The 17,624-nt window shown below is 41.4% G+C and overlaps 1 protein-coding gene across 3 annotated transcripts in view; it reads right to left on the reverse strand.

Annotated features, from left to right (window-relative positions):
* Positions 1 to 17,624, reverse strand: part of wdr3 (WD repeat domain 3) — a 57,918-nt gene that overhangs the window by 23,822 nt on the left and 16,472 nt on the right. For all 3 annotated transcript variants that reach the window (XM_063050698.1, XM_063050699.1, XM_063050700.1), the window contains exons 10-12: positions 6,828 to 6,938; positions 5,208 to 5,441; positions 2,110 to 2,203 (exon numbers count right to left, since the gene is read on the reverse strand). In XM_063050698.1, the coding sequence (XP_062906768.1) occupies positions 2,110 to 2,203; positions 5,208 to 5,441; positions 6,828 to 6,938 (439 nt within the window). The remainder of the gene's footprint in view (positions 1 to 2,109; positions 2,204 to 5,207; positions 5,442 to 6,827; positions 6,939 to 17,624) is intronic.

Here is a 17,624-nt window from a genome sequence, read left to right on the forward strand (position 1 = left end):
AGTGGTTGACCTCATCAGCAACAATGATGAGACGGCACACAGAGGGGAATGGTGCAAGAACAACAACCTCAGACTCAACATAGACAAGGCAAAAGAGATAATTGTGGACTTCAGGGAGGTACAGATCAACCACTCTTCATTGCACATCAATGGCTCTGCAGTGGAGAGAGTGAAGAGCACAAAGTTCCTTGGTGTGCACAAATGGGCAATCTAACCTGGACCCACAACACCACCTCACTAGTCAAAAAGACACAGCAGCATCTACACTTTCTGAGGAGACAGGCGTGCAAGGCTCCTCGCCCCCATTTGCACAGGAGAACCATTAGCAGAGTCCTGTCTGGCTGCATCATTGTGTGGTACAGAGGTTGCAAGGTATCAGACCAGAAGCCCATACAGAGGATGATAAAAACTGCTGAGAGGATCGCCAGGGTCTTCCTTCCCCCTAATCATGATATTTACCAGAAACATTGCTGACAAAAAGCCCAAAGCATTGTTGAGGATCCCCACCAACCATTCCACAATCTCTTTGACCCACTACCATCAGGAAAGGAGCTATACAGCATCAGGATTAGCACTGCCAGACTGGGTAACATCATCTTCCCTCAAGCTGTGAGACTAATGAATAACCTGCCACCACTGAGGTTATTGGAGAATGCATTATATTCTATATGTATTGCAGTATTTACTCAGCAGTATTTACCCAAATGTACACATTGTAACAGCATTTACTCAAAGGGACATTGTATTTTCTATATTCACTATGTAACTGCTGCTAGCTCAGTGGAAAGTATTCACTGTGTAGCCATGACTTTTGACCTAATCACTATTAATTCATGAAGAGAACTAGAATGAAACCAAGTAGAAAGATAACGGTGGCGAGTAAGGTAATGAACTATGTGGCAGTATGTCAAAATAAGACTAATTAAGAAATAACTGTGGTTAGGGATGAGGGGACACCTGGTCTAAAAAGTAAACTAGGACATAATTAAATTGGGGAGTAAAACAATAGTGGAAGGTCGAGAGCGGATGTATTGATGATATGTGATCACAGGCCGACTGGATATGATAATGTAGCTAAGATAGGAAATTGCTATAAAAATGCTGTATACAAGCCTCGGGGGGGCAGTCAGCGACTAGCTTTCTGATCGTCTCAGCTTTGATTTGCAAATTAAAGTTTAAAACTTCTTGAAGGATTTTCTGCGTCTCCTTGTCGTTTGTGAGAAACGAGAAACCACGACAAGGTCTTGTCAGTAGGTCAGCCTGCTGTTTACTGTACCGTTTACCTGTGCTGCATGGATATGGAATTATATTTTATTAACTTATTTATGGTGATAGTTTGGTTTATGTGCTGCGCTGTGTTATATTTTTGTGGGTGCACCGTGGTCTGAAGGAACATTGTTTCATTTGCTTGTATCTGCACAGTCAGATGGCGATAAACTTGAACTTGGTTACTATTGTTCCCAATTTGGATAAAACTTGAAGTGAAATTACAGAATTTGACTTCACCACGTTCTCTTCCTCTGAGAACAGGTATTAGTTTTCTTTTCTGAAAACTTTCAATAAGTTAAGATTTGCTTGCTTTTGAACCAGAAAATCAGATGTTAAACGGATTTTTAGTTTTTAAACTATTCGATGTTATGAACAACAAAAAAAATTAGATTCCTTTTCAAAACAAAAGATGAGATCTGTTTAAAAGGTCAGACGGTGGAAATAGCAAAATAATCAGTTAAGTGATCTTGGTAATGTAATTAGAGAAAAGCTTGTTTTAATCAATAAGCACCAGGTAATTGTTAATTACATTGTTAAAGAATTTTGTTATGGAATCATCTGATGATTATCTCGGTAGGTGCACTGCTTAATGCTGGATCATGATACTTTTGGAGCTTTTGTCACAATGTATGCAGAGATCTACAGACGGTGAGTATATTATTGTAAAGAGCTTTTTAATAGCAAAGAAAGTCTGTTTTCAGTTTATTCCAATTCCCCACATCAGGAATTACAGTACTCAACTGCTGAGAAATGATATCATTATTTTATCAAAACAATTCAAATCAACAAACATTAAACTGTAAATGTTGAATAACTGTTGTAGAGCAGCAGATCTCTTACCTTAGTTCCCAAAATAACTTGTCTATCTCCAGGAACAAATAGGGAACAGAGTGAGTATTCACAATCCATGGTTCTGATACACTGTAAACTAGACCTGAGGATTACAAAAGCATGGCTGTCAGGATCTGTTCAACACATTTTCTGTTTAACAAAATGGTTTAATGCTTCAAGCATGCACGTGGAAAATACTTTATAAGGCATTTTGTATGCATCAATAGTTTACCAATACTGTAACCAAAATTGATTGGCTACAAATTCAGTTGACCTTTGAATTATATTGGCTTGCATTTCCTTGGCTAGTAGGTGTTCACAGATGGAGTCTATTTCGACATGTTTGTTTATGGAGTTATCAGAAGAGAACCACGCTTTTAAAAACACTCATGCCTGCTTCACATTCGCCTGGGCCAGAACCTCTGCGGTGTCCCAGTTAAAGTACTGTCCTTCCCGGTCTTCATGTACCGAGATCATCAACAGTGGAACGTGCCTCTGTACTGCCAGTTTGTGTCTGTATCAGAACGGTGGTTCAGATAACACCGTAAACTGAAGGGGTAGCCAATCAGGACAGCGGCAAGCGAATGGGGGCACTTATAAACACAAGAACTCCCAAACAGGAACACCAACAACTGCACACTGAGATGTCACCCTGACTAGTGATCCAACATCTGCAAGCTAAACGCCAAGCTTGGCAAACACAGCCACCTCAAAAGCCTTAGCCCGTGCTACCAGTGTTCAACACCGTCCTAAACTTTACTTGTAAACATCTCTATATGGTTGCTCCTCATTCCGGGGAATAATGACCTAGCCTGGATAGCCTCTCCCTGTAATTCAAGCCCCCAATCCCTTCAACATCCTCGTAAATCTTTTCTGCACTCTTCCCAGTTTAACCACATCTTTTCCATAATAGGGATACCAAAACTATACAGAGTACTCTAAGTACAGCCACACCATCAGCTTAAATCCTGCATCCCAAATCTTAAACTCAATACCCTGATTGACGAAGGTTAGCGTGCTAAATGCCCCTATCACCACCCTACCTGTGACACTGCTTTCAACGAGATATGCACTTGTACTCCTAGGTCCCTCTGTTCCATTACACTCCCCAGAGTCCTATGATTCACAGCGTAAGTGCTATGCTAGTTTGTCTTTCCAAAATGCTTCAGTTCATACTTATTTGTACTGAAAGCCATTTGCTTTCTCTGCCCACTTCCTAACTGATCAAAATTCCCCTGTAATGAAGTGTAGGAGATGCAACACTTGTCCCTGTACCTTCTACCTCACCATATCCAAGGACTCAAGCAGCTTTTCCATGAGGTGAAGATTCAGGTGTTGTAGAAATGGGGGGGGGGGGCAGAGGTTGGTAGGTGACAGGTGGAACCATCTACAAGGGATTCCATCTACTCCATTCAGCACTTCTGACTGGCCTCATCTACATTGAGAAAAGACCACTGTTGACTAGCCAACAATTTTGCAAAGCACCGATGTTCTGTCTGAAACAATTACCTTGAGCTTCTTATTCTTAACTTGAGTTTAAGAGCCACGAGGTTGAGCTTAAGAGCCGAGAGGTAATGTTGCAGCTATATAGAACCCTGGTCGGACCCCACTTGGAGTACTGTGCTCAGTTCTGGTCACCTCACTACAGGAAGGATGTGGAAGCCATAGAAAGGGTGCAGAGGAGATTTACAAGGATGTTGCCTGGATTGGGGAGCATGACTTATGAGAATAGGTTGAGTGAACTCGGCCTTCTCTCCTTGGAGCGACAGAGGATGAGAGGTGACCTGATAGAGGTGTACAAGATAATGAGAGGCATTGATTGTGTGGACAGTCAGAGGCTTTTTCCCAGAGCTGAAATGGTTAGCATGAGAGGGCACAATTTTAAGGTGCTTGGAAGTAGGTACAGAGGAGAGGTCGGGTAAGTTTTTTACGCAGAGAGTGGTAAGTGTGTGGAATGGGCTGCCGGCGGCTGTGGTGGAGGCTGAAACAATAGAGTCTTTTAGGAGACTGCTGGATGGCTACATGGAGCTTAGAAAAATAGAGGGCTACGGGTAAAGCCCTGGGCCGGCTGGTGGCATAGTGGCATCAGCGCTTGGACTGTGGGGCGGAGGTTCCGAGTTCGCTTTCCATCCGTGCGGGGTTAAGAGCTGGTGATCCCTTTGAAAAAAAAACTCACCCGGCAGAAGGCAATGGCAAACCACTGCTGTAACTTACCTGGTATGTGATTTCCCACTACGTCAGAGTGGCGTGCGAGGAAGCCGTCCGCTACCCGGAAAAATTCCAGATGCGACCTTCATTATTATTACGGGTAAAGCCTAGCTAGTTCTAAGGTAGGGACATGTTCGGCACAGCTTTGTGGGCTGAAGGGCCTGTATTGTGCTGTATGTTTTCTATGTTTCTATGTATGGCATCTCAACTCTCCTGCCTAGTCCCACACTGACCTATCGTCAGCCTTTTCCATTGTCAGGGCGAGGTCCAAACAGAAGAACAGCATCTCAAATTTAACTTTCCATTTCCAGGTAACCCACTGCTCCTATATTCGTTTCCCATTCCCAGCTGTTCACCCAGTTCTTATATCAACTCCCATATCAAAATTCATCACCTTAACCTGACCTCCAACCTGATTCTATCTGCTCAACACCCACACACACTGGTCTACCTGGGTTTCTTCTCCCTGCCTTTCATCTGTCCTTCTCACCTGGTTCCATCTGCCCATCATACCTCACAGCTGGTTCCACCTATCACCTACCAACCTGTTTCCCTCTCACTTCTACATAGTGACCATCGTCCCTCTTAGTCCTGATGCAGGAACACAACCCAAAACATTAATCATCCCTTTAGCTTCCACAGATGCCTGACTGTCCAGTTCTTTCAGCATTTTATTTTTTGTTCCACACTCCAGCATCTGCAGTGGCTTGTGTCCTCAACACTTTGTTTGGGTTCTCTAACTCAGTACAAGCAAATGAGAGGATTGAGAACCGTTTAAGAGGCTTTTCTCTTGGACTGTCTTATTTTGTTTCCTCTGTGTTTTAAGTTTTCCCACACAGAATTTGGCATCAAATGTGGTTTTTAAAAAAAGTGATAACAGAAAGTCAAATGCCACAAACCTGTTCCATATTTTGACCGTCTCAGCCGAGGCAGAAAGTACTGCAATGTTGTCAGAACTGAAGGCAAGTGTTCTTGCATCTGTTCTATGGCCTGCAACAGTAATTCTGGCCAATTTTGTGCATTCTGATGGTTTCTCCATTGATATATTCAGATTGAATGCTTCCACTGTGTTGTTCTGCAACAGCACTACAATCTTTAGCCCCCCATTTGGCATATGAAGAACACTGAATGATCTACAGAAAACAAATCAGGGTCAAAAAGTCAAAGCAGTAATAGGTTATATTCCAAGGCCAAAGACAGAAAGCTACATTTTGTTCACATTAGTTCTTCTTCTTAAGCGCATCACCCTCTACAAGAGTCCTCTGTCGTGGGCCAGTCTTTCAATTTGACCCGAGGTGTAATGCATCTTCTTAATGTATCCTTCCTTTCCCAGGGATGAGGTCTTTGGAGCTTCTGTACCTTTGTGTTTTTAACAGGATGGGGTTGCCTCTTTTGCAGCCAGGCTTGGCGAAGCTTCACATTAGGTTGCATGGGCAAATTATAAATTAAGGTTATCCTCTGAAAATGGGGCATCAATGGATTGTTCAGCAAAATAAAAGAGCTAAACCTTCTTTTATTTCTGGTTTCAATACGATGCAGCTGTAGTGATGCCTACTAAGATTTTTTACCTTCATATAATGACAATACAGTTCCAAATTAGTAAGGTATCCAAATATATATTTAAAAGCTGAGATTAACTGAAAACACAACATATCAACATGGCTTTAAGCATTTAACCAACTGGCAGCCTGGAATTCACCACTGGCTGAAGCACAACCTTCTACCTCCATTAAGTGCTGGGCCCACATTAGCTGAACTGTCATGGAGTCCACAGAATCATATAGTTCTTTTAACATTTGAATTAATTCAATTGATTTCCATGTGTTTAATTAATTATAAATTTCTGTAGTTTATCTGATGTATTAACATTTTTTTAAAAAGGACATCATTTTTATAATATAATCTTCATTTTTAATTGTGCTTCTGTGTTTCAAAATGTTTGTGAATGTCATAAACATTCAGTGAAGGCTGTGACTGTCAGTGAGCCTGTGTAAGGCTTTATTGCCATCAAAGGCATGCTTGAACTACGGCTTTGACAGCACTTGCTGATCAGCTGGGCATCAATTTCCCAATGAAAAATTGTCCTTGGGAGTCACATTACAATAAATGGTATAGTCCAAGTGCAGGCAAATAATAAGCTTGTGCAGCTCACTGACCAAGGAGGTTCAGCTCAAAATTATCTGTTACTTACATAATATCATAACTTTACAGAGGATAATCCTATAGTTACATTGCACAGCAGAAAAGTGCAATGTATTAACCTCATCTGACCAATAAATAACGTATAGATCTGTACATACATTCCATATACAACTACGTTTCAGGTTTCCAGACTTATGTTCAGAAGAGAAACACATGGTCATTTCAATTTTAGCCAAAAATCTCAGGACTTTCTTTTTAAAAGTTGAAGCAATTATTTTTAAATATCTCAATGAGCTAGAACTCAAATTTTGGATTAAAAAAGAAATTACATCACAGGTAAACCTTACTTTTGGGACAGTTGTACAACAAAGCCGTACCTGACTTTTGCTGAGGCTTTAATTTTGGTTACCTCCTGAATCTCATCTTTTAGGGTTCGTTCCACAACAGGATCCAAGTCAATGCCAGATTCCCCTGACTCAGCTCTTTTCCTATGGAATACCAAAATAAAGTTCATTTAAATAAATACAGTAAAATAAGGTAATTCCAAACAGAAAGTTTGCTATTTACTGTACTCAACACTGAAGACCTGAAATAGTTGACAATTCTTTTTGCCTCCCACCAGATTACAACTCATTGAATAGAAAATTATCTCTTCTTCCATTAGTAAATATCTTTAATTACATTAATAAAGTGTATAGCTCCACAATAGTTATGATAAAGATATAACAAATTTTTAGGGGCACATGGTTTAATTAGTCAATGTCAGCATGGGTGTGATTTCACACATCCTCCAAACAATAAACCTATAATCATAGGATGAGCATAAGTATACAAGTAACTGGAGCCACTGGAAAGAAAATACTTCCATCGAATGGTCTCATTGTGGTGATCAAATGACACCATATAACAGACAACAGAATGTCCAACTTCCTCTCGTTGAGAGGAAGCTACGAAACAGATCCAAGATTGTATCTTTCCAGATCTCTGTAGTTCCTTCTATCTCTGCTCTCCACTGGATACAGGAAGCAATGCACCGGTACATATTAATTCATTCATTTATAATAAATGGTGTCACTCGACCACTACAATGAGTGCAGGCAACAGAAATGTTTTCCTTACTTTTTAAAGCAGTTTTTGATGAGTGGATTTGCAGAAGAAATCAAACTGCAACAATCACCAGCCCACATTTCTTCCCATCATTCTTTTGAAACTGCAGAATACAAAGCCTGACGACTGCACAATGCAATTTTCTATATCCACATACCTCAGATAAATAAAATCAGATTCCTGTATATATTCTTAATGATGTAAATTTAATATTTACTGCCAATAGCTGGCCCAAGTTGCCAACAAAAATGCCACTCACAAAAACATAGCATTTTCTGTGGTGTGAGCTTTGTTTTTCTGATGTTAATTGGCACCTGACTGCAAATGGCTCCAGGAGCCCAGTGGCCCAATGACATAAGTGCCAATTATCTTCAAAATTCTCAATGTCAGTACTGCACACAAGAAGTAGAGAGTACATTTTGTTAGCAACTGAAGAGTACTTTGATGGTAACAGAAGCATTAGATTAAGGTAGAAACTGAAACATTATAAATCCCTCGAAGAAATTAAAAATCAATTCTTAGGCTTTAAGCAATTAAGTGGACATGCTCGGGATCTTACATGCTTTCCACCTGAACAGGCCCAAGATTAATATCCTCAGAAGTAGGCTTATTTTTGCTATTGAGAATTAAGTTGCCTGGCAGAGGGATTGAAAGCTGAGCATAGATTCTGTACTGAGAAAACCTGAGCTGGAAAAAGAAGGTAGAAAACTAGTGAAAGTAGATGCCAGGCTGAACAAACAAAGGTTGGAAAATAAACAATAAAAAAGTCTGGTTGAGCCAAGAGTACAGAAAATGAGTCATAATACCTTTCAGTTAATTGGTACAAAGACACATATGCTTCTTTGAATAACATTTCCCAATCTCACATAGAAACCTTGATAGATAACATCACTTCTTTCAATATTGTATCAGACTCAGCTTGTCTACTCATTCAGTACCCCTATAACCCAGTGAGACCTTTCTCACCTTCATTTCTTCTTGTACTGTGTCATAAGCAACTTGGAAATTTTTTATTTGGTCGACTTAGCCATTCAATGAAAAGCATCAATCAATAGTTACAGCCTGCTGGCCTGAAAGGGACCTATTAATTCCCATCCATAGCTTTGTGTTAACCAATTCTCAATCTGCACTGGTATATTATCTCCAATTCTGCATGCTCTATCCTTGTCTACCAATCTGGAAACACAAATGCAGTGTCTTTAAAAGTATTTAGTCCCCAACCCTTTGTTCACGTGAGTATTAAAACCAGGGATTCTGATCAATTTAACTGAGAAGTGTTATTTGTGAATCACATGCTCCTTTTTTTTCAGAGTAGAACTGAAAAAAACAGGGAAAATTGTAAAGCATGATAAACTAAAACTTCAAAAACTGAAACATCAGTAAGTATTCAGACCACTTTGCTCGATACTTAGTTGAACCACCTCCCATAGTTATGACAGTCAGTAGTTTTTGTTTGGCTATGTCTCTATAAGCTTTGCACAATGTGATAAGCATATTTGCCTATTCCTCCTTGCAAAATTGCTCAAACTGTGTCATGTTAGTTGGGGAGCAGCGATCCATAGCAATCTTGAGGTCTTGCCAGAGATGTTCAATTGGGTTAAGGTCAGGACTCCGACTGGGCCACTCAAGGACATCAATTTTCTTTATTTGAAGCCATTCCATGGTAGCTATGGCAGTGTGCTTTGGGTCATTGTCCTGCTGAAAGATCTACTTCCTCCCCAATTTAAGCTTTCTGCCAGAGGCTAGCAGGTTTTTATCCAGGATCTATCTGCATTTAGCAGCATCCATCTTCCCATCAGCCCTGTAAAAATTTCCAGTCCCTGCTGCTGAAAATCATCCTCAGAGCATGCTACCACCTCCACCATAGTTTACAGTAGGGATGGAGTTACCTGCCTGATACACAGTATTACATTTAGGCCACATGTACCACTTAGGTGTTGAGGCCAAAACGTTGCACTTTAGTCTCTTCTGACCACAAGACCCTCCTCCACATCTTTACAGTGTCTTCTAGGTGATGCTTTGTAAAGTCCTTACAGGCAAGGATATGCTTTTTTTTTAAAGCCGAAACTTCTTTCTTTAACACTCTGCCATAAATACTGTATTTGTGCAAGGCCTTAGAGAATGTGGAGCCATGAACTTCATCTCCAGTTACAGCCACTGACTTCAGCAGCTCACTCGGAGTGACTGTTGGCATCACAGTGGCCTGTCTTATAAGTGCCATTCTTCTCCAGCGACCACGTTTAGAGGAGCAGCCTGACCTAGGCAGTGTGGCTGTGGTTTTTTTTAGATTAGATTATGAGGCCACGCAGTCCTCTTTTATTATCATTTAGTAATGCATGCGTTAAGAAATGATACAATGTTCCTCCAGTATGCTATCACAGAAACAGGAGACAAACCGAGACTAAAAAACTGACAAAAACTACATAATTATAACATATAGTTACAACAGTGCAGAGCAATACCATAATTTGATAAAGAACAGACCATGGACACGGTAAAAAAAAAAGTCTCAAAGTCTCTCGAAAATCCCATCATCTCACGCAGACGGTAGAAGGAAGAAAAACTCTCCCTGCCATGAAGCTCCAGCGCCGCAAACTTGCCGATGCAGCACCCTGAAAGCACCCGACCACAGCCGACTTGAGTCCGTCCGAAAACTTCGAGCTTCCGACCAGCCCTCCGACACCGAGCACCATCTCTGCTGAGCACTTCGCCCCCATCCCCGGCAACAGGCAATAGGCAAAGCCAAGGATTTGGGGCCTTCCCCTCCGGAGATTCTCGATCGCACAGTAGCAGCGGCAGCGAAGCAGGCATTTCAGAAGTTTCTCCAGATGTTCCTCTGTGCTTCTCACATCCGTCTCCATCAAATCAGGATTGTGCACGGTACCTACTTAACAAATACCGATATCATTTTGGAGCGGCCGCGCACGCCGCCATCTTCTCCTCCCCTCATATTTTTTCCACTTTTTCACGATGGACTGCACTGAGCTCTGAGGTATGTTCAATGACTTTGTGATGGTCTTGTGCCCTCCCCCAGATTTGTGCTTCTCTATTATCATTTCCCTGACTTGTCTTGAATGCTCTTTTGCCTTCATTTTGATTTGATCTGTTGAACATTTACTGTACCATTGGATCTTACAGAGAGAGGGGGTATTTATTCTTCTGAATTCATTGAAAAGGGGTGATTCTCCAATTTTCTACATCAGCAAATTGGTTGGGTTTGTAAGATAATATACAGTATTTCACCTGAGGAAAGTTAACATAGTAATTACAACAGGGATGCATACTTTTTCAGCCTCACAATTTTGGTTTTTAATTTTTAGCAATGTTTTGGAATTTTTCTTTTGATTTGATATGATGCAAGTTTTATTTATTGACGTATAGTGCGGAACAGGCCCTTTGAGCAACGACACCCAGCAATCCACCAATGTAATCCTAGCCCAATCACAAGAAAATTTACAATAACCAATTAACCTACTAAACACCATGTCTATGGGCTATGAGAGGAATCTGGAGCACCCAGAGGAAACCCACAGTTACTGGAAGAACGTACAAACTCATTATAGGCAGCGGTGGGAATTGAAACCCGGTCGCCTGTACTTTAAAGCCTTGTGCTAACCATACTACCATGCGACTCCCGTTTGTAGATTAATTCAAAAATCCTACTTCAATATATTTTTAATTTAGAAAATGAGCAGTAAAATGTGAAAATAAATGTGGGGGCTGAATAATGTTTTTTAGGGCGTTGTATGCCACATTCACTCATTCTCCCTTCTAAATTTACTAAACACATCCTTAAAGTCGTCCACAAGATTAGTCAAACATGATTTCCTTTCTATAAATCCACATTGTTTCTCCTCAAATATTATCACTGATGTTAAGGTTAAAAGATAATTTTGTCATGGTCATGCTTTTAGAAGTACAAGTTAATGACTTAGGCAACTGTAGGGGCATGATAAAGAAGTTGGAAGATAAAAGAATAATTAGATTTGGGGTTGAAAATGAGGAACCAAGCTTTCAACTGCTTAGCTGGACTGAAAAGGACAAGATGCATTGAATGTAAAGTCATCAGAGGTAAGCAATTTAGATAGGTCAATAAGACAAGGAAATACAGAATAAATGACAGGAAACCATGTCATGTAGAGGAACGGGGGACTTTAGAATGTTGATTTACAGATCTTTAAGGATAGCAACATCTTAAAAAAGGTATAGTAAATGCATTTTTTTTAGCCAGTGCACAGAATAAAATAATAGAGATTATGCTAGAACAGTCCTTGACTTGAGTTAAGTCACAGTTTCAGTATAATTTTGACCACAATGACACAGGAAAGATGTGATTGCCTTGAAGAAGGTGCAGAGTGCAGAGGAGATTTACAAAGAAGTTGCAATCACTGTAAAGTGTTAGCTTTGTGGAAATATTAGACAGAACGTAAGACTATAGAACAATATAGCACAGAAACAGGCCCATTAACCTATAATATCTGTAACAAACACAATGCCAAATTAAACCAAATCTCTTCTGTCTGCACATAATCCACTCTCTGCATATTCATGTGTATATCAAGAAGCTTGTTTTAAGGCCACTATCATATCTATTTCTACCAGGACCCAGGCAGCCCATTCCAGGCACCTACTTCTCTGGGTTAAAAAATTTGCCTGCATCTTGCCCTTAAACCTTTCCTCTCTCACCTTAAATATACATCCTCTAGCATTTGATATTTTCTACTGCATTACTGGCACTGGATGGAGATATTGTATGAAACACACAAAGGAATGAGAGGCAATAGAGCGGGAGGAGAAGATGGCCGCAGCGGCCACTCCGGTGGTGATGTCCGTTATTTGTCAAGTAGGGTGCTATGCACAATCCTGATTTGATGGAGACGGACGTGACAGCACGGAGGAACAGAAGTTTCACCAGATGAAATGCCTGTTTCGCTGCTACTGCTACTGTGTGGTCCAGAAACTCCGGAGGAGAAGGCCCCGAGTCCTCAGCTTTGCTTGTTGCTCGGCGGCCAAGGCAGGGTCAAAGCGCTTGGCAGAGGGTGGTGCTCAGAGAGGCTGTGTCGGAGGGGCTGGTCAGAGGCTCGAAGTTTTCAGACGGACTCAGAGTCCGCTGCGGTCGGGTGCTTCCAATGGTGCTGCATCAGCAAATTGGCAGCGCTTGGAGGTTCATGGCGCCTGCGTGAGATGTTGAGTCTACCGGGACTTTGAGACTATTTTTTTTACCGTGCCCATGGTCTGCTCTTTATCAAATTATGGTATTGCTTTGCACTGCTGTAACTATATGTTATAATTATGTGGTTGTCAGTTTTAGTCTTGGTTTATCCTGTGTTTTCTTGTGATATCATTCTGGAGGAACGCTGTATCATTTTTTTAATGCATGCATTTCTAAATGACAATAAACGAGGACTGAGTGTCCTCATAACCTAAATACTTCTCGTCAGATAAACAGGCTGTTTGCGTGACAGTGAAATTCCGAAGAAAATCAGGAAAAGCCTGAAGCAGGGGAGGCCTGAACATTCCTACCGGGGCAAGTGAAAACGCAAGGGAAGTGAAACAAAACTCCTCTGAAGTGACTTCTGGCAGATAAATAGTAACAGCTTTCCTGTTCCAAGAAGAGTTAAAATCGTAGTTGGCACTCGGTGGTGTCAGCAGATCCCAAGCTAATAAGGTCATCACGACAGCATCTTCCTTGAGGAGGGAGCACATCTATAAAATAACTTTGCAAATGAACCTTAGCCAAAGGAAGTTCTTCAGTGTCTGCCTGGTGTACAGTATATGACTGGCTCAGCAGATACAACTAGCAGAACAGTGGATCTAAACTGTACGTGTTTGGTGCCAACTGGCACATGTTCTCTGCTGAAGATGCAATGAAAGAAACCTTCAGTGTAATGAACTTCCATAAGGTTTAAGGAAACAGAAGCTCTTTACAAAATACATACAGACAGTACTCTATCCAGTTACCGTCCTCAAGTCTTTAATCCGAAAGCTCCCCCCTTAAATCAGCATTAATCAGGAAGCAAACATTTTACGCAAGAAAATAAAATACTTTCAACTTATAAGAAGTGATTTTTTTGTCCAGCAAAATCACCTGGAATGTCAATCAGCTTCCTACGTTTGCAAATTTGCTGTTTTCCAAAAATACCCAAGAGAGTATTACAGGCATTTTTTGATTTTAATAGCACTTATCTAGTTCCTTGATAGAGAAAACCTTGAAGAATTGACCAAAAGTTACAATCAGCTAAGCCGCATGGGAAAAAATATAGAACAGCTTTACAATGTTATTTGCAAGACTGCCAAGTCCAGTGCTATAGCAGAACATGAGCCAAGAACAGAATGTTCCATAGCGCTGCACGTTTGAACACTACAGGTCACGTTATGAGGATCCTGTCACTCTTTTAAGTCTGCTGATATGCTGCAACTTAACTAACATTACCTCTATTTTCTAGTAATGCAATTTATTTATTAATTTATTCTCAGTTCTTGCCTGCCTGCTCAGAAACCAACAACTGAAAGAAAAAATATGCCCATGGAGAGAAGTAGTTCTTGAGCATTTGTCAATCTTCTTATAAAATGTTTTTCAGACCATCACAGCCAAACCTTACATTGCCAACTTTCTGCTCTAGCATTCTGTAAGATCAAGATAGCAATCAAAAGATTATTGACTAATCCTTCCTTTATCAAGTGAACAGCCACTGAAATCAAAAGTAGTTACTTTACTAGCAACCTGGTAGAAATTACCTAAATGAGCATAATATCAGGAATCAAACCTGTACCCTTTGATTCTGTACCATTTACTGCAGTCTACTTAATCAAAGGTAGTAGTCTGGAGCAGGACATCAAAATACTTTGCACTGTATGTCACCTTAAAACTTCAATTACAAGTGATGAATGATATGGTAGAAAATACTGAGGAAAATTGATTCTAATTCCATGCAACACACACAAAAATGCTGGAGAAACTCAGCAGGCCAGGCAGCATCTACGGAAAAGAATACAGTCAAAATTTCAGGCTGAAACCTTTTGGCAGGATTGGAAAAAAATGCTGAGGAGTAGATTTAAAAGGTGGAGGAAAGGTAGAGAGATGTACAAGGTGATGGGTGAAACCTGAAAGGGGATGGATGAAGTAAAGAGCTGGGAAGTTGATTGGTGAGAGAGACGGTAGGCCATGGAAGAAAGAAAAGGGGGAGGAGCACCGGAGAGAGGCAATGGGCAGGCAAGGTGAGACAGGGAAAAGGGGATGGGGAATGGTGAAGGGAGGAGGGTATTACCAGAAGTTTGAGAAATCAATGTTCATGCTAACAGGCTGGAGGCTACCCAAACGGAATATCAGGTGTTGCTCCTCCAACTTGAGTGTGGCCTCATCAAGACAGTAGAGGAGGCCATGGATAGACATATCGGAATGGGAATGGGAAGTAGAATTAAAATGAGTGGCCACTGGGAGATCCCACTTTTTTTGGCAGACAGAACGTAGGTGCTCGGTGAAGCGGTCTCCCAATCTAAGTCATCCCTCACCGATATACAGGAGGCCACGTCAGGAGCACCAGACACAATAATATGACCCCAACAGACTCATAGGTGAAGTGTTGCCTCACCTGGAAGAAATGTTTAGGGCCCTGAATGGTAGTGAGGGAGGAGGTGTAGGGGCAGGTGTAGCAATTGCTCCGCTTGCAAGGATAAGTGCTGGGAGGGAGATCAGTGGGGAATGCCAAATGGACAAGGGAGTCGCTTAGGGAGTGATCCCTGCAGAAAGCAGAAAATTGTGGGGGGGGGTGGAGATGTACTTGGTGATGGGGTCCCGTTGGAGATGGTGAAAGTTTCAGAGAATTTCGTGCTGGACACGGAGGTTGGTGGACTGGAAAGTGGAAACAAGAGGACACCTATCCCTGGTAGGGTGGCGGAAGGATGGGGTAGCAGACGTGAATGAAATGGGAGAAATACGGTTGATGGCAGCGTTGATAGTGGAGGAAGGGAAGCCCCTTTCTTTGAAAAAAAGAAGACATCTCTTTTGTTCTAGAATGAAAAGCTTTACAAGAGGCCATACCGGGAGCACCGGACACAGTATGATTGGGACACCACTTTGCCGAGCACCTACACTCTGACCACCTGAAAAAGCGGCATCTCCCAGTGGCCACCCATTTTAATTCCATTTCCCATTCCCATTCTGATATGTCTATCCATGGCCTCCTCTACTGTGGTGATGAGGCCAAACTTAGGTTGGAGGAACACCTGATGTTCCATTTGGGTAGCCTCCAACCTGAAGCCATGGTCACCGGTTTCTCCAACTTCCGATAATGCCTCCATCCCCCACCCCTTCACCATTACCCATCCCCTTTTCCCTCTCTCACCATATCTCCTTGCCCGCACATTGTCTTCCTACGGTGCTCCTCCTCCTTTTCTTTCTTCCATGGCCTTCTGTCTCTTTCAGCAATCAACTTCCCAGCTCTTTACTTCATCCTTCCTCCTCCAGGTTTCACCTGTCACCTTGTGTTTTTCTCTTTCCCCTCCCCCACCTTTTAAATCTACTCCCCAGCATTTTTCCTCCAGTCCTACTGAAGGGTTTTGGCCCAAAACATTGACTGTACTCTTTTCCATAGATGCTGCCTGGCCTGTTGAGTTCCTCCAGCATTTTGTGGGTGTTGCCCGGATTTCCAGCATCTCTTGTTTTTGATTCTAATTCCTTTAGAGCAGGGGTCCTCAACCCTTTCTGCATTGAGGACCGGTTTAATATTGACAATATTCTTGTGGACCGGCCGACCGGGGTGGGGGGGGGGGTTGTTCAAGTAGGGTTAAACTCACCTCAACATGTCTTTTACAGTTAGGGGTGCCAACTTCTCACTCCCAAATAAGGGACAAAATTAGCAGTCAAATCGCGGGACACTTGCGTTTACCCTGAGGAAGACTACTGTGACCATGAAGCCTTGCGCAGGCACCTGTATGCGCATGCACGTACGTGCCAATTTTTTTCCACAAATCGGTTTTGGCTTAATCTTCCCAACTATACTGTACAGACATTATTTCTACTTTATATAGGTTGTGTATTTATCATATCATTCCTGCTTTTACTATATGTTAGTGTTATTTTCGGTTTTATGTGTTATTTGGTATGATTTGGTAGGTTAATTTTTGGGTCTGGGAATGCTCAAAAATTTTTCCCATATAAATTAATGGTAATTGCTTCTTCACTTTACGCCATTTTGGCAGGAAAGGTTTCATAGGAACGCTCTACCTTAGCGGGGGAAATACGGGTTTGTAAGGGACAAACCAATTTAGCCCAATGTACGGGATGTCCCGGCAAATTCGGGACAGTTGGCAACCCTATGTTCAAGTTCAACAGTGCATGACGGGGAATGAGGAAAGGTGCAGCTGACATATCGTTTCCTTGCGGCCTGGTAGCACATGCTTTGTGGTCCGGTACCAGTCCGCAGCCCAGTGGTTGGGGACCGCTGCTTTAGAGTTCAGGGCAGTAAAAGCTTTAATTCAGCAATACACATTGTATCAACTAAAGAGCAATGCAATTCCAAAGAATTTTACAGTTTGTCAATATGTATGTCTGTGAAGATTCTCCACATGTACAGTATTCTGAATCCATTCTATCTACATATGATGCTTTCAACTTAAAACAATTGTCAACGTGCATTTTATAACTTCTTTTTATTAGTCGCAACTTGCACTTCTGTTTTCTGTGATCATGATTTAGTTTTGTAAAATATTCCTGATTTTTTTTCTTTTCTGAACATGTCTTAAAAACTTCTCTCTTCTTCAGAGTCACAGGTCCAGTTTTATGAATCTTTCATAATACTAGGGGTCTATGACTTCTACCATAGCTCATAAGGTTGTCATCTGGGATATCCTCCTCTCTTCCATTGTGGATAGTGAGATTCCTATCGTGTCTAATACAATATAAATCTAACCAAAATATTACACTTAAATTCCAATTAACTCTAATGCTGCAAGAATGCATCAGAATCGGAATCAGGTTCATTATCACCGGCATGCGACGTGAAACTTAGCAGCAGCAGTTCAATACAATACATGATCTAGCAGAAAGAGAGAAAAAAAATAATAAA

The sequence above is a fragment of the Mobula hypostoma genome, chromosome 6 (assembly GCF_963921235.1).
Source record: "Mobula hypostoma chromosome 6, sMobHyp1.1, whole genome shotgun sequence".
Classification (NCBI taxonomy): Eukaryota; Metazoa; Chordata; class Chondrichthyes; order Myliobatiformes; family Myliobatidae; genus Mobula; species Mobula hypostoma.